The sequence below is a fragment of the Falco cherrug genome, chromosome 14 (genome assembly GCF_023634085.1).
Source record: "Falco cherrug isolate bFalChe1 chromosome 14, bFalChe1.pri, whole genome shotgun sequence".
Taxonomy (NCBI): Eukaryota; Metazoa; Chordata; class Aves; order Falconiformes; family Falconidae; genus Falco; species Falco cherrug.
The window spans coordinates 20,616,700-20,630,175 of NC_073710.1; the positions used below are offsets into that span (position 1 = coordinate 20,616,700).

At 53.7% G+C, this 13,476-nt stretch overlaps 1 protein-coding gene across 1 annotated transcript in view; it reads left to right on the forward strand.

The window, feature by feature from the left end:
* The window catches only part of JPH3 (junctophilin 3), a 56,867-nt gene that overhangs the window by 4,360 nt on the left and 39,031 nt on the right, over positions 1-13,476 (forward strand). The window contains exon 2 of the mRNA XM_005432288.4: positions 12,285-13,062. Within this exon, the coding sequence (XP_005432345.1) occupies positions 12,285-13,062 (778 nt within the window). The remainder of the gene's footprint in view (positions 1-12,284; positions 13,063-13,476) is intronic.

Consider the following 13,476-nt stretch of genomic DNA (forward strand, 5'->3'; position numbering starts at 1 on the left):
TCCTCCCTCCTCCTGTCCCCAGCTGGGCATTTGGGATCTGAGGCAGGACAGGGGCTCGGGCAGAGGACCAGCCCCTCTCCCAGGTCCCCACTGCCCAGCCAGCCCTTGGGGAACAGCTCGCAGTGATTCCTGGTGCTGGACGTGTCCGCAGTGTGTCGGGGCCGTGCCGGGTCCCTCCTGCTGCCAGCCCCTCGCCCCATCCCGGCAGCCCACGTGCTCCTTGTGGAGTTTCTTGGGAAGGCTACCCCAAAACGGATGGGCAGTCACATCGGGGTGTTCATCTTGTGTAATCCTCCGTGCCCACTCACCTAAATGAATCATCCCTTTGATAGGTGAGTGAAATATAATTAGTGTTTTCATTGTTAGCACCGTGTGAGTAGGCAAGTGGGTTTTCTTGGCCTGGGCTGGGAAATTTTCATGCTTTGCAAGCAATGGGTAGAGCAAAGTGGTGCGGTGGGAGCTGCTGGTGTGGGCTCTCTTGCAGGCTGTCCTGCCCAGGCAGGAGCCGCGGTGGCTCCATGCCCCACTTTTCCCACCTCTGCAGTGGCACCGGTGACACCTCCAGCCGCTCTCTTAGCAGGTGCACTGGGAGCTACCGACCAAATGGCTTCAAAAGGCTTGAGGAGATGGAAACCATGAAATACTTTGCAAAAGCAGGCCCCTGGCAAGCTTAAAGAGCTGCTCTGGGGGGATGGACCAGGGATGCCGTGGGGGCACCTTGCCTGTCTGGGAAGGGGCCGCAGCCCCCTCCCCTGCGCTGAGAAGCGGTTTTGGATGAGCCACCACCGGCCAGCGCTGCCAAGGGCAGCGGCATCACCCAAGGGCTGCCTCGCGCCTCTCTCCATACCAGGGTTTTTCACAGGTTCCTCTACAGCTGCAGGGAACCAACTAGCAAGGGCAAATTTCCACGCGATCTATTCATAGCGCGGATGTCAGAATTACCTTAAAAGTATCAGCTCTCGTCTTATTTTGCTGCCAGGAAGGAATTGTTGATGCACTTTAAACAGTGGGTGGAAACAAGCAAATACAAGTGCGCCCTGATCCCCGATCCTCCCAGTTCCTGCAGAATCCAGGCACAGCTGTAGCTGGTCCTAACAACCCCCTCTAAGAACCTGGGAATGTGAAAAAAAGCTACAAGCTTGCTTTGTAACGTGTCTGACTACCTAGGTTTGGTACAGAAGGTGCTTGCAGTGCAACAGTGGTTATAGGAGAGCAGCAACTGAAACGTCGGGACCCACCGAACCTAGAAAAATGAATCAAAATACTAAATGAAGATTCTGACCAGTCTCATTAAAAATAAATGATATGAACTCATGGTAATTACTGATCTCACTGGAACATGCTGCTTAGTTTCAGGTACAGCTCAGGACAGAGGAAGAAGGATTTTGACGCGAGGAAAAGTACCTGAGATAGAAACTGCCAGGCAGGCTTAGACCCTCACTCTATCTTCTTATTTCATCCAGCGCTTGATGCTCTGGCGGGCGGTGTAGGACCCCAACTTTGGGGCAACCTGACCCCCTTACACACCTCTCCCTGACCCATAAGAGAGGGCCACTTAAGTCCTGAAGTACAATTTTCATATTCTTTCAGTGGGGATGCTGGGGTGGGTTTCTCATGGCTTTTAATGCAAATCTCAGGCTATTTGCATGTGATTTGATATCCCATGGGGCTCCTCGTGGTTGGGTGACATCTGCTCCTGTAGCTGAACATTTTTTTTCCTTGAAGCTCCAGCTTGTGGAATCATGTGATTTTTGCAAGATTTTCAGCTTCATTTTTGAAGCAAGGTTTCCACTCAGACTATTGCAGAAAAGTCATTCTTACAGGCTTGGAAAGCAGCAGACAAGAGCTAAAAATGCTTTCTGCTCAAAAATGCCTGGATTTTTAAATGAACCTGATTAATTTTGAATGCTCTGAGTCAGGTAACGCTGATGTAATGAATGATCTGTATTAATGTAGGCATGACTTGAAGATACAGAAGCCAGGCAGGATGGGGTTGGAGATGGTCTTACAGGAGGCAACACTGTGGTTTAGCATCTCTCTTGTGAGATTTGGCAGTTTTTGCTTCTTTGGGGTCTGGCTTTTGCATTGACTGAAATCCTGACCAAGAAAGGATTTATTTACTTATTTTCCCCCCAGTAGTTTGCAATAGTTACAGGAGAGTCTTGATGACAGTTTGCCCCTGCAATAAGCTCTTTAACTTGTAGTTAAAGTATTGGCTAACAAAAAAAGGGGGGCTTCGAGAAGAAACCCACTTGAATGGCAAGTGTTTACATTTTGGGGTTTGATGTTGGCTTTTCAAAGAGAGGTTCTGGCCTTCGAATAAAAAATCCTTAAAAATTGCGATCGATGCATGAGCATTCCCTTAAAACAGCCACTCCTTTCCCAAAATTATTCCCTGAAGAGGTTCCACTTACTCTTAGCATACAGCAGAGCATCATGAATTTTCATGAATGAGTGAACAGCCAGAGCAAGGTCCCCAAGTTCGCAGATATTCGCACCGAGATGATCGCTGTAAAGAAACGATTCCCTGCTCAGGGCATCACTTTGGGCCTGCAAGGTGTTTCCCTGGACTGAGTAAGGGATTGATCATTTATTTCACAGGAAATAAATAAACCCTGCTCTGGCCTTGTCCCGTCCTGTGGGATCCCTGCTCCTGGTGCAGCCTCCTATCTCCTGTCCACGGGGAGCTCAGCCCCATCCCACGCGGCTCAGCACCTCCCACACCTGGCCAGGGCTGCAGCCCCCCAAAACCTGGCGCCGACACACAGCGCAGTTTGTGAGCGCTGGAGAATTAGCTCTCACTCCCGTGAGCTCTGCTGAGAAATGGGGTGAGATCACAGAGTTTGCGAGGAGGATTAGAGTGCTGGAGGATTAACGGACTAAGCATTAGCCCGATTTCACTCTGCTTTGTGAGAGGAGCACATTAGCCGTAATAAAGGTGCTGAGTGATATGTTAATGTGTTTCATGCTCCTTATTCTAAAGCCTCATCCCGGTTTTGGCCCCAGTCGGTGGCCGAATCTGCCGGGATTCAGCTGCCCTGGGCAAGACCATGGGCCCCATTTCACCAAGGGATGATGCTCCCGTCTTCCCCTGGCTCCTGCAGACCCGGCGCTTCCCACTCCCAGGAAGACTAGAAATTTCTTTCTTGAGTTCTTTCCTTTTGAAAAACTGTATTTCCCCTGACTCCAAGACATGATACCTTAATAAAAATTGTGACTGGTCCGAGGTGTGTTATAAGCCCCATCAGAATTAACGACGCCGAGATCTGATTGTCATTAAAATGGTTTGAAGCTTTCCTCCGAATGCCGGCTGGAAAAGGCAATTACTAGTGAAAGCAAACAGGCTTGGGGAAGCAGGAGATACAGAAGCAATGAGAAAGAAGAGGGGGAGGATGCTTAGGATGGAGTTGCGTTTCCCTGCACATGGTGGAGAGCAAATCGAGATTTTCCCCATCGAAGCAAATAGCCAAAACACCTGGGAAGCCGTTGTCCAGTGACCCCGAGCCCAGTCGTGGGTTTGGGGGGACGCTCCTCTCGCAGGTGTTACCTGAGCTGAGTTTCCATGTGTGATTTTTCCTGGAGTGGTTTCTCCTTTGATATCATAAGGGCAAGTATTCATCCCTGGCCAGTCCCTGTGGAAAATGGCTTAATTCCTGCAGCTGGAATCTTCAGAGGTGGGACATCACCTTCAGGGCTTTGCCATGTTCCCTGCCCCATGGCAGGAGGAGGCACACGCCTCGGTTTGTTGGAGGAGTTTGTCCTCCATCTCGCTCTGTTCCTCAGTTTTCCATCTGTAAGTGCAAATATCAGCTGTCCTTGCGATACCGTGACGCACGTTACTGTTTGCCAACAAGGGAGGCAGCTTCATTCTGCTGATCTCCTGATTGCAAGGTATCTTTGGGGCAAGCATCGTGGCAATGAGAATATAAAGGACTCCCTGTGTTTCGGACAGGGCTCATACCCCTTAGGTGAGCATTCTTGCCACGTGTGAACCTGCCTTTCAGGTGGTTTTCCCTGTGGAGAAGGGTGAAACAATCCCTGTTATTTCAGCCAGAGTTACTTTACGTTGTTATTTGCATCCACCGTGGAGGAGGCAGGTTCCCTGGCTGTGGCGCGAGGCTGTATAAACCCGTCTCCTCTCCCCAGCCCCCGGCTGTTGCTCCTGCAGAGGTGCCCAGCGAGGCGCTGGCTCTGCCGTGGCCAGCCTGGCACCCATCTCTACCTGTTTGCCAAGTGATCTCCTATGATGCATCATCCAAACCCAACAGCTCCACCGGGTTGTTTCCTTAGGTGGAGGCTCCCTGCCATTTAGCTTTTAAAAGTGCGAGCTAACCATGCAGACGGGAGCTGCAGGCTGGTAATGCTTTATTATTTGTTGAGCCCCAGCAACACACTTGGTGCTGCCCAGCATGCAGGCAGTAGCAGAGCAGCCCATGACAGCTCCAGTCCTCGCTTTTCTCTGCTCTTCTCTTCTCCCTTCTCCTTTCCCTCTTCCCCTTCTCTCCTCCATGGATACCTCGACCTCACTGTGCCCATCATGTCCGTATCCATCCACCCTCGCATTAAGCGATATGACTAACATCCATCACGTGTTCGTGCCTGCAGATTATATTTGCATACTCAAAAATCCATACTTTATTTCTTCCCCTGTGTAAGCAGTTACCAGAGCATATTTTTGGCAAATTAGCAGCCACAGCAGAAGCATCTGACTGTGTTTTTAGCAGGGCTTGGTGATGGTCAGGGACATGGAGAGCCTTGGCAGGGCTGGGGAGGAGGCGATTTGCCGCTGATGCCGTATCCGTGCAGCACTGCACACGTGCGCCGTCACCGATTCCCACCTTTCGTGGGGGGCAATGCAAGCGGTGAGTCCTAGCCCTCCATCTCATGCCTGTGTGGGATTTAGGTGAGCATCTGGGGGACAACTGCTGCTTTCTGACTAGCAGCTGAGGGCAGGGCAGGGAATGCAAGTCACCCAGCGCAGTGAAGTCTTGGCAGGAAACACGCACCCACGTGCATGCTCAGGAGGACCCACACATGCAGGTAGCGTGTTTGGGGGGCACGTCTTTACCAGCAAGGCCCCCTGAGACATCAGAGCTGGGGTGGCTGACAAGGACGTCCCCATCATCACACCATCAGGACCGAGGCTGAATTAGCATCCTCCAGTCCTCTTTTCTCTCGTACATCTTTTTGGGATAGATGTTTCTGAGATGCTCAACATGGTTTGTGCATGAATCCTCCCTGGGCCACTCTGATATGCAATAGCTGGAAAGTGAGATCTGTAAAACTTGCTCCTGTCATAATTCAAGAGACTGGCCTAATTATTGCCATCAGACGTCTTTAATTAATATGCTGCAGAGTTCGGTGATAAGAGGGGGGGTGAGCACACCAGGCAGGATCCTGCGCGAGATAAACTAGCAATTTGCAAGACCTAATTACTTCGGGTTGCTTTGGAAAAGTGGACAGGCACTTCAGACAAATCAGACCTTGTTCCCAAATTTCACTGAGTGGCAAAAGCGAGCTGGGAGGTTTGGATCGCTGCTATTGCCGAGCACAGTCACCATCACCGGCAGATCTGGCTGTGCTTCAGGGATTGGGCAGAGGCCCCAGAGGAACCTGCCCTTTGGAGCCTTCTGCTCCCACCATCCTTGACAGCCAGGGTAGCTGCGCCCACGTTGCTGATTATTTTAGCTAATCTGGGAATACCTTGCATTGACCTGTGAGAGTGAGTTATTTGTGGGGGTTTTAACTCAGCGTTAGTGATGAGTAGGGAATATTTTTCTAAGCATTTGACTTTTTCCGAGGTCACGTTGTGGTAATAATATGTATGTGTCCACGGGCCTCAAAACACTTTACAACATCCTGAATAACTGCTTAAATTTCTCTGTAGAGAAACCAAAGTGGAGCAAGGCAGGGCAGGTCTGTGCAGACCTCCCCGTGCGCTTTGCCCCGTGTGCTTGCCAAGGGTTTCATCCTGCAGGATGCAGAACCAGCCGTCTCAGTTCAGGAAAAGCCTTCAGCCCCTAAAGCTGGTTCTTAATGGTGTTCCTGGACCGAGGCCAGAGGACTCAGCAGCCTGCAAAATGCCAAATCCTTGGGCACGGGGGGGAGGGAGGGAAGAGAATGCAGCTATTCCAACCCCCAAAATCCTGACTTCTGTTGCCTTCCAACACCATGGTGAAGATGGACCAGGCTTGCATCCAAGTGGATGATCCCACCTTGGGCCAAGGGAAGCCCCACGTATGTTGCTGGGCTGTGAGCAGCCCATCCTCCTCCCTTGGGGCTTCTCTCCATATCGTTTAAAATCCACCTATTGCTCCAGTGTGCCCTAAGGGAATTCCCGGTGCTGCTGATTTGTCTGAAGGCTGGACTCCCCTGGGCATCGCTGTTGTCTCCACCATCTCTCAGTGAGCAGAAGAGAACCATGGGTGCCAGGCAGCCCCACAGCTTCCCCCTCCGGCATTTCTCACCTTCATCTGCTGAGCGCAAGGCTGTGAGCCACCTCTGTCTGGGCCAGAAAGGTCGTTTTCTAGATGTTTCAGGTCCCCTTTCCCTCTCCATCACTCTCTTCTGTGCAAAAAGCACTTGGTATGGAGACAAATGATGTCAATGAAGTGACTCTTCTTCTTGCCCAAGGCTTCAGCCCGGTGTGCTGCGTGTGAGAAGAACAAGTCATGAGCTGGTTGCCTCTTCCTATCCATGGTGAAGATCTCATCTGCAAGAGGGGGCAGCTCCCTTGGCAGTCCTGGGCCGACGAGCATCCACGTGAGCCCCGCCGCAGTGGCGGTACCCTGTGGGAGATGAGCTGGAGACGGGGATCAGTCTCCTCCTTCCCTGCTTCCCAGGAAAATCCCCAAAAACTCTTTGGCAGAGCCAAGGAAATGAACGGAAATCCGTCGTTCTTCCTGGTGTCCGTAATGCCTCAGATCCTCCCGGAGCACTTTGCAAATAGGAGCTAATTAGTCTTCCCAATACCCAGCTGAATTGCCGGAGTGCTGCTGCATTATCCCTTTTTCCAGCAGGGAGCACGGAGGTGCAGAGGTTGCACCCAGCCATCTCCCTGCTGGTTTTGCACGGGGTCCCACTTGCCTCCCCGTTTCTGCAAGGTGCAAACCAGAGTGAACCCTGATTTTGGGGATTTTGGCATTAATGGGACAACAAGAGCAGCCCTGAAGACTCTCTGCTTTCTTCCCAGAATGAATTTTAGCCTCCTGAGCCAAATGCTGAGAAAGTGCTGAATAACTGCAACACATTAGATTACTTTTTGTTACTTGTCATTTCTCAAAACATATGATCTTCTGCTGGAGAATCGGGAATGATGCATTGGAGGCCACTGACTTCCCGCTTTCTGCTTTCAGCCTGGCTGGCTCCAGCCAAGGATGAGGCTCCGCACGGTCCTCAAGGCAATGGAAATTCCTGCAGGAGTTTTAAAAGCCATTTGGAAACAACCCAGCAGCCTTGCTCCAAGGGCAGTGAGCCAAAAAACCCCAAACCCCAGGCTTGAGAACACAAGTGAGAGTGACCAACAACTGCATTACCCATTTTCTTCTCTCCATGTTTCCATTCCATCCCAAATTTCCCTCTCTTTCCCGTGAGCCCGTTCCCTTTCTCACACTCCATCTGCTGTTTCCAAAAGAGGAATATTCTTGCCCATCCATCTTTCAGAACGACCTCAGTTATTTTCTCCTAGCCTCAGGTTCTGCCCTTCCTCTCCTTATCTGTGCCCCGCACATGGGCACGCACATGGGCACATCCCCACCTCTTCTTGGCATCACCTTTGTCTTGGCCAAATCCTGCTGGAGCAATTACACCAACGGTCATGAAATCTTCCCCGGGGTAAAACCGCGGCGAGCGAGAGCACAACCTGTTTATTCCCTCGGGCTCCAATTTTTCTGCAAAATTCGCATACTCCGGGCAGGATCAGGCTCTCTTTTCATCAGGATCATGGTGATGGCTGAGATTTCTTGGCTTGGCTGTCCGGTGCTCTCCTATCGAGCATCTGCTCTTGTCCACGACTTGCACCCAGCCCTACCCCCGGCCGCACAGCTCGGCTGCCCACAGCTGCCTGCACCATGCTGCCCTGGCCATGTAATTGATGCTGCATTTTCCCTGATGCAATCACCCCATTAATCTCATGCAATTAATGCTTCAGGAAGCATTTTGCAAATATTGATAGTAAAGAAAGAGCTACAATGCAGAAGTGGCTGCAGCTTTGGTTGTATTACCGTAGTAAGTCACAAATTACCCAGCTCAGGATGATTTTTCTTTTTCTTTCTGCATCCAAGACTTTCTTGGCTGCTCTTTGTCCTTTTTGCCCAGTGCAAAAGGGCCACACCGAAGTGGGATGGATATTTGTGGCATCTTGGAGGCATGCATAAGACACCTGCACGGCTGGGGGAAGAAGGTTGGCACATTTTCCTCCCCAGCAATTCTCCTTCATCACGGTGGCTTTGCCCCTTTTGCCCAGGACCCCGGCTTGGGCGATGCAACCAGCCTGTGGGCAGGGCTGCAGCAGCGCTGGCCTCTTCCCTGCTGCCCATCCCCACGGCGGCACATTCCCCTCTGTCACACATGGTTAAAAGAAGCATCTGCTCTTCTGCCCTGAGCCCGGGAGGTGCTCAGCTCTCTACCCTGAAGGCCTGGAGGCCCTCCGTTCAGCACATCAGCCTGGAGACCTTTCACATCAGACTCATCCTGTCACACCCAGCCCCATCCTAAGGTCCCCACTGCCGGCGCTTCCCGTTGCACGCTCCCGTTTCAGCTCCCACCTCTGACACAGCTATAGCTGGTCCGTCCTGACACATAGAGTGCAAAATGATGAAATCCTGTTTCCTCTGCAGGGAGAAAGAGTCTCCTGGCTCCTTGTGAGATTAAGCTTTGTGCATATATCTGCAAATGTTAGGGGGCAGGGGTTAAGCAGAGCAGTGCAAGGGGAGGAGGTGACAGTGCTTAGCAATGCAGATCAGATGGCTCTGAGACCTTCCAGTATTCATGGCCAAATCCTGGGATATTTAGGGGTTTAAAACATAATGAAGTCGGATGAAGGAAGGAGTGCTGTTTAGGTGAGGAAGGACGGATTAACTCAGCTCGCTGGAAGGAAGCTCTTTGACCTGCTGGTGGCCATGAAGGTGGCCATATATCTTGGTGACCACTGGGGAGGTGACCATGCCCTCCTAGGCAATCCGCAGAGGTAATCCATGCTGCTGCATCCATGCATCCAGCAGGGAAGCAATCAGGAGAGCAGCAACACCCATGAGAGCAGATTTGGGGTCTGGGTTTTGCTCTCTTGGGAGTTGCTGCATGATGCTGGGAGGGGAGCAGCAGGACAGACTGGCTGGCTGGGATGGCTCCCCTAGTCCTTGCATCCTCTGCTTAGAAAAATCAGCCTTGCTGAGGAGATGCAGAGATTGTTCCTGGCAGCCGTGCAATTCTAGGAGTAGGTTTTAAGGCCATGCAAGGATGAGAGCTTCCCGGGCACCTCTTCCTCGCTGGCGACACGCACAGGCGCTCGCTGCAGCTGTAACCTGCTGTGACCAATTTGCCGCCTCTGCTCCAGCTGAGATGTGCTGTCATGCCTGCTCCAAGAGCGCTTTGTTCTGCTCTTTGCCATTGCCTCTGGTTTTCAGCAAAGGGCTGTGCTTGCTTCACAGTGCTTTGGTTTAATCTGGGTTTTTTTTCTTTTTTTTTCAGCTGCAGATTTGCTAGGAGACTGGGAGGTCAAGGCACCTGCCTGGGGCCAGAGACCGAGTCAAGGGATGCAGCCAAGGGAAAGGGAGTGCAGGGCTCGGGCAGGGCAGGCTCCGACGGATCTCATATGGGACCTTTTCTCTCTGTCCCCTTGGCATCTTTCCCTGAAAGCCACTGAAACCATCTCTAGGGGAAACAGGAGGCTAAGCACGGTGCGAGGGCATCCCGGGACGTGCTGGGGCTTCCTTTTGCAGGGGTGCTTGGGGTGTTGGGGGAAATCTCTCTCAGGCATCTGCTGTCCAGCATGCCCAGTATGTTGTCCTGATGAGATGATCTGGGAAGGAGCCAGCAAGGGGAGCGAGATGTTGCCAGGTCTGCCGGTGATCGACGGACAGCTTGGTGGGCTCTCCTCTGCCACGGGTGTCGTTCCAGGGTGCCGCTGGGCATGGGGAGCTGTGGGTGCATGGCATCGGTTGTTGCCTGTTCTTGTGGACACCAAAGTGGACTGCAGCAGGGCAAGGCAAGCTCACTGCTCAAACCCAACCACAGGACACGTCTGGTGTCTCCGCTGAGCTGTTTGCCAGCCGTCTTGCCAGTTGTTCCCCATTCTTCTCCCTGCCGGCACTGCCACCACCTCCTTGCCCTGCCCCAGCGGTACCTGCTGTAATCCCGGTGCTCTGCCTCCCTCCCCAGTGCTAATCCTATAAACCCTTGGTAAATCCTGCCCACCTGGCCCTGCCTCTCCATGTCCCTTCTCCAAGGCAGTCTTCCCGGGGTCCCCCAGCTTGGGGCTGGCATTTTTTTTCCGGTGCACAAGGCTGTCACCCAGATAAGGTAGCACCTCGGGGGGCTTGCTTGCATCGGAGCACTGGGAAGGATGCCCGAGCCCCGGCGGATTTGTGCAAAGTGCTGTTGGCTGTTAGATAAGACAGCTGATGCACCCCAAAATATGCCCGGGGGCTGGTTTCATCCTTTTGGGAAGCAGTTCGCACGCTCAGTGTGAGCCGCTCCAGCCTGCATCTGCCTCCAGAGCTCCCCTGGGTATCCCCAGGGACTGGGCAGTGGAAACCCTGAAGGGAGTGCGGGGGCTGGCATCGGGATGAGGGATGAAACGGAGCAAAAGGATGTGTAGCTGTCGGGTTGGGATCGCTCCTTGGAGTGAGAGCGGCGTTCACCTGGGCTGGGGATGGGCATGGCCAGCTCAGCCTGTTCTTAATAATCCTTTCTGCTGGGCTGTTGGGAAATGTTGGGAGGGAAAACACTGCAGCAAGGTGGATAGGTCTCAGGGAGCAACATTTTTGCAGCCAAAAGAGCTGGCTTAGGTGGACCCAACGGGTTGCTCTTGTCTACAAATCGCGGCCTGATTGCTGAGGGCGAGGAGGATCCTGTGCAGAGAGGGGATGGAAAGCTTTTATCACACTGAGCTGGTGGTAATCATCTGGGTCGTTTTCATCGGGGCCATTTCGGTCTGATTCGCACAGGGTTCACCATTTCAGCAGGTCTATTTTAAGACTCCCTTCGTGCACGGGAGCGGGGCTGGCACCAAGGGAGGCCCCGACGCTGCGAGGTGCTGCCTGTGCCTGTCCTGGTGCAGGGCTCTGCTCTGCGCATCACTGGCAGGGGAGGGGAGGCAGCAGGGCAGCCCGGGGCTGGGACCAGCCGCAGCATCCCAGCAGCATCCCAGCAGCACCAGTGCCAGGCAAGGAGCCATCCTCGGGCTCATCAGTCTGCCCCGCAAGGCTTAGATGGGCGGTGAATCACTGCATCTTCAGCTAGTTCAGAAAAGATTAAGCCAACCTAAGGATAAAAACAAGCCCCGCAGTTTAAACAGCTGGGATAAAAAAAACCCAAACGTGCCAGTCACCGAGCTCCAGGAGAGGGAGGGATTATAAACCCGGGCAGACTACACCGCACATTTTGGTGCACAGGGCAGGCGTTATGCTCCGGCTGCGCTTCCTGGGCTGGGTGGGTTTCTCATGTCTCCATTCCCAGTGCTGTGGTGAGGTCCCATGTGCATTTCATCCCACTGTTGTGGGCTCCACTAAGTGCCCACGCAAATGTAGGTGTTCAAACAGGAGCACGTTCCGAGGAGAATAACCAAATGGATCTCTCCCCGTGTGGCCTTTATTTCTATAGAGCCACTCCCTTCCGCTACGCGACGGATAAAAGGCACTATGTATATAAATAAATGCATTTTAATATACCGACCGCTTTGATCACTGCCAGCAGCATGGACGGGATCAGAGTCTGTTCCTGAATAACGATTCCCCTTCCCCGTCTCCCCGCTCCCTTCCCTTTCAAATCAGGGGCTGATCTAATGGGCAGCTCCTCGAAGCATCGCCCCGTGCTCGGTGATGCCTTGGCTGGTTCCTGGTGTTTCCATGCTGCAGCTGGAGTGCATGCCTGCAGTCCAACCAAGATGTTATGTTTTCCTCCCACAGCGTGACATTATGGTCCTTGTCACAGAGGTGGGACAGGGATCCAGAGCGGCTCTTTGCTGCTCCTGCTAATGAAGAGCTCGCAGAGAAGCTTGATGCCGTTAGCAGCCCACAGGATGCCGTGCCATGAAACCCCTCTTTGCTTTTGTCTCCTCTTCCTAGGGACATACCAGGGCCAGTGGGTCGGAGGGATGCGCCAGGGTTACGGCGTCCGGCAGAGCGTTCCCTACGGCATGGCTGCGGTTATCAGGTCACCCCTGAGGACGTCCATCAACTCCCTGCGCAGCGAGCACACCAACGGCACGGCGCTGCACCCCGACTCCTCGCCGGCAGTAGCCGGCAGCCCTGCCGTCTCCCGGGGTGGCTTCGTCCTCATGGCCCACAGTGATGCTGAGATCCTCAAGAGCAAGAAGAAGGGCATCTTCCGGCGGTCGCTGCTGAGTGGGCTCAAGCTCCGTAAGTCCGAGTCCAAGAGCTCTTTGGCCAGCCAGCGGAGCAAGCAGAGCTCTTTCCGGAGCGAGGCCGGGATGAGCACGGTCAGTTCCACCGCCAGCGACATCAACTCCACCATCAGCCTGGGCGAGGGCGAAGCCGAGCTCTCCGTCATTGAAGATGACATCGATGCCACCACCACCGAGATCTACGTCGGCGAGTGGAAGAACGACAAGCGGTCGGGCTTCGGGGTGAGCCAGCGCTCGGACGGGCTGAAGTACGAGGGAGAATGGGCCAACAACAAGCGCCACGGCTACGGCTGCATGACCTTCCCCGACGGCACCAAGGAGGAGGGCAAGTACAAGCAGAACATCCTGGTCAGCGGCAAGAGGAAGAACCTCATCCCGCTGCGGGCCAGCAAGATCCGCGAGAAGGTGGATCGGGCCGTGGAGGCGGCGGAGCGGGCGGCCACCATCGCCAAGCAGAAAGCGGAGATCGCGGCATCCAGGTAAGGTGGTCCCTGTCCTGGTGCGGCACCTCGGCTGGGGTCCTGCCCCGACAGCTGCGGTTTGATGGGAGAGGTAGGATAAGACTTTTTGCAGTAGCAGGTGCGTGGGGGGGGGTATTTTATGGAAGGTGCTGGAGGCAGGCAGGTGCCACGGTGGGCATCTGCTGGTGCAGGCCGCAGTCAGTGCTATCTGGACTCCAAAGCGGGAGCGGGCAGCATCCCACAAAGCCAGGCTGCCGAGCATGCCCAGGCTTCACGGGTGGTGTTCAAAATGGGGTGGGTCCGAGCTGAAATGTTCCTTGGCTGACTCCGAGCGGGCTGTGGGTGCAGGACCTTCCCAAACCAGCTGGCAAGGCCACGCGGGGTCACCCAGAGCCGTGCATTCACTGCAGCCTGTGCAAGGGGTGGTTGCAC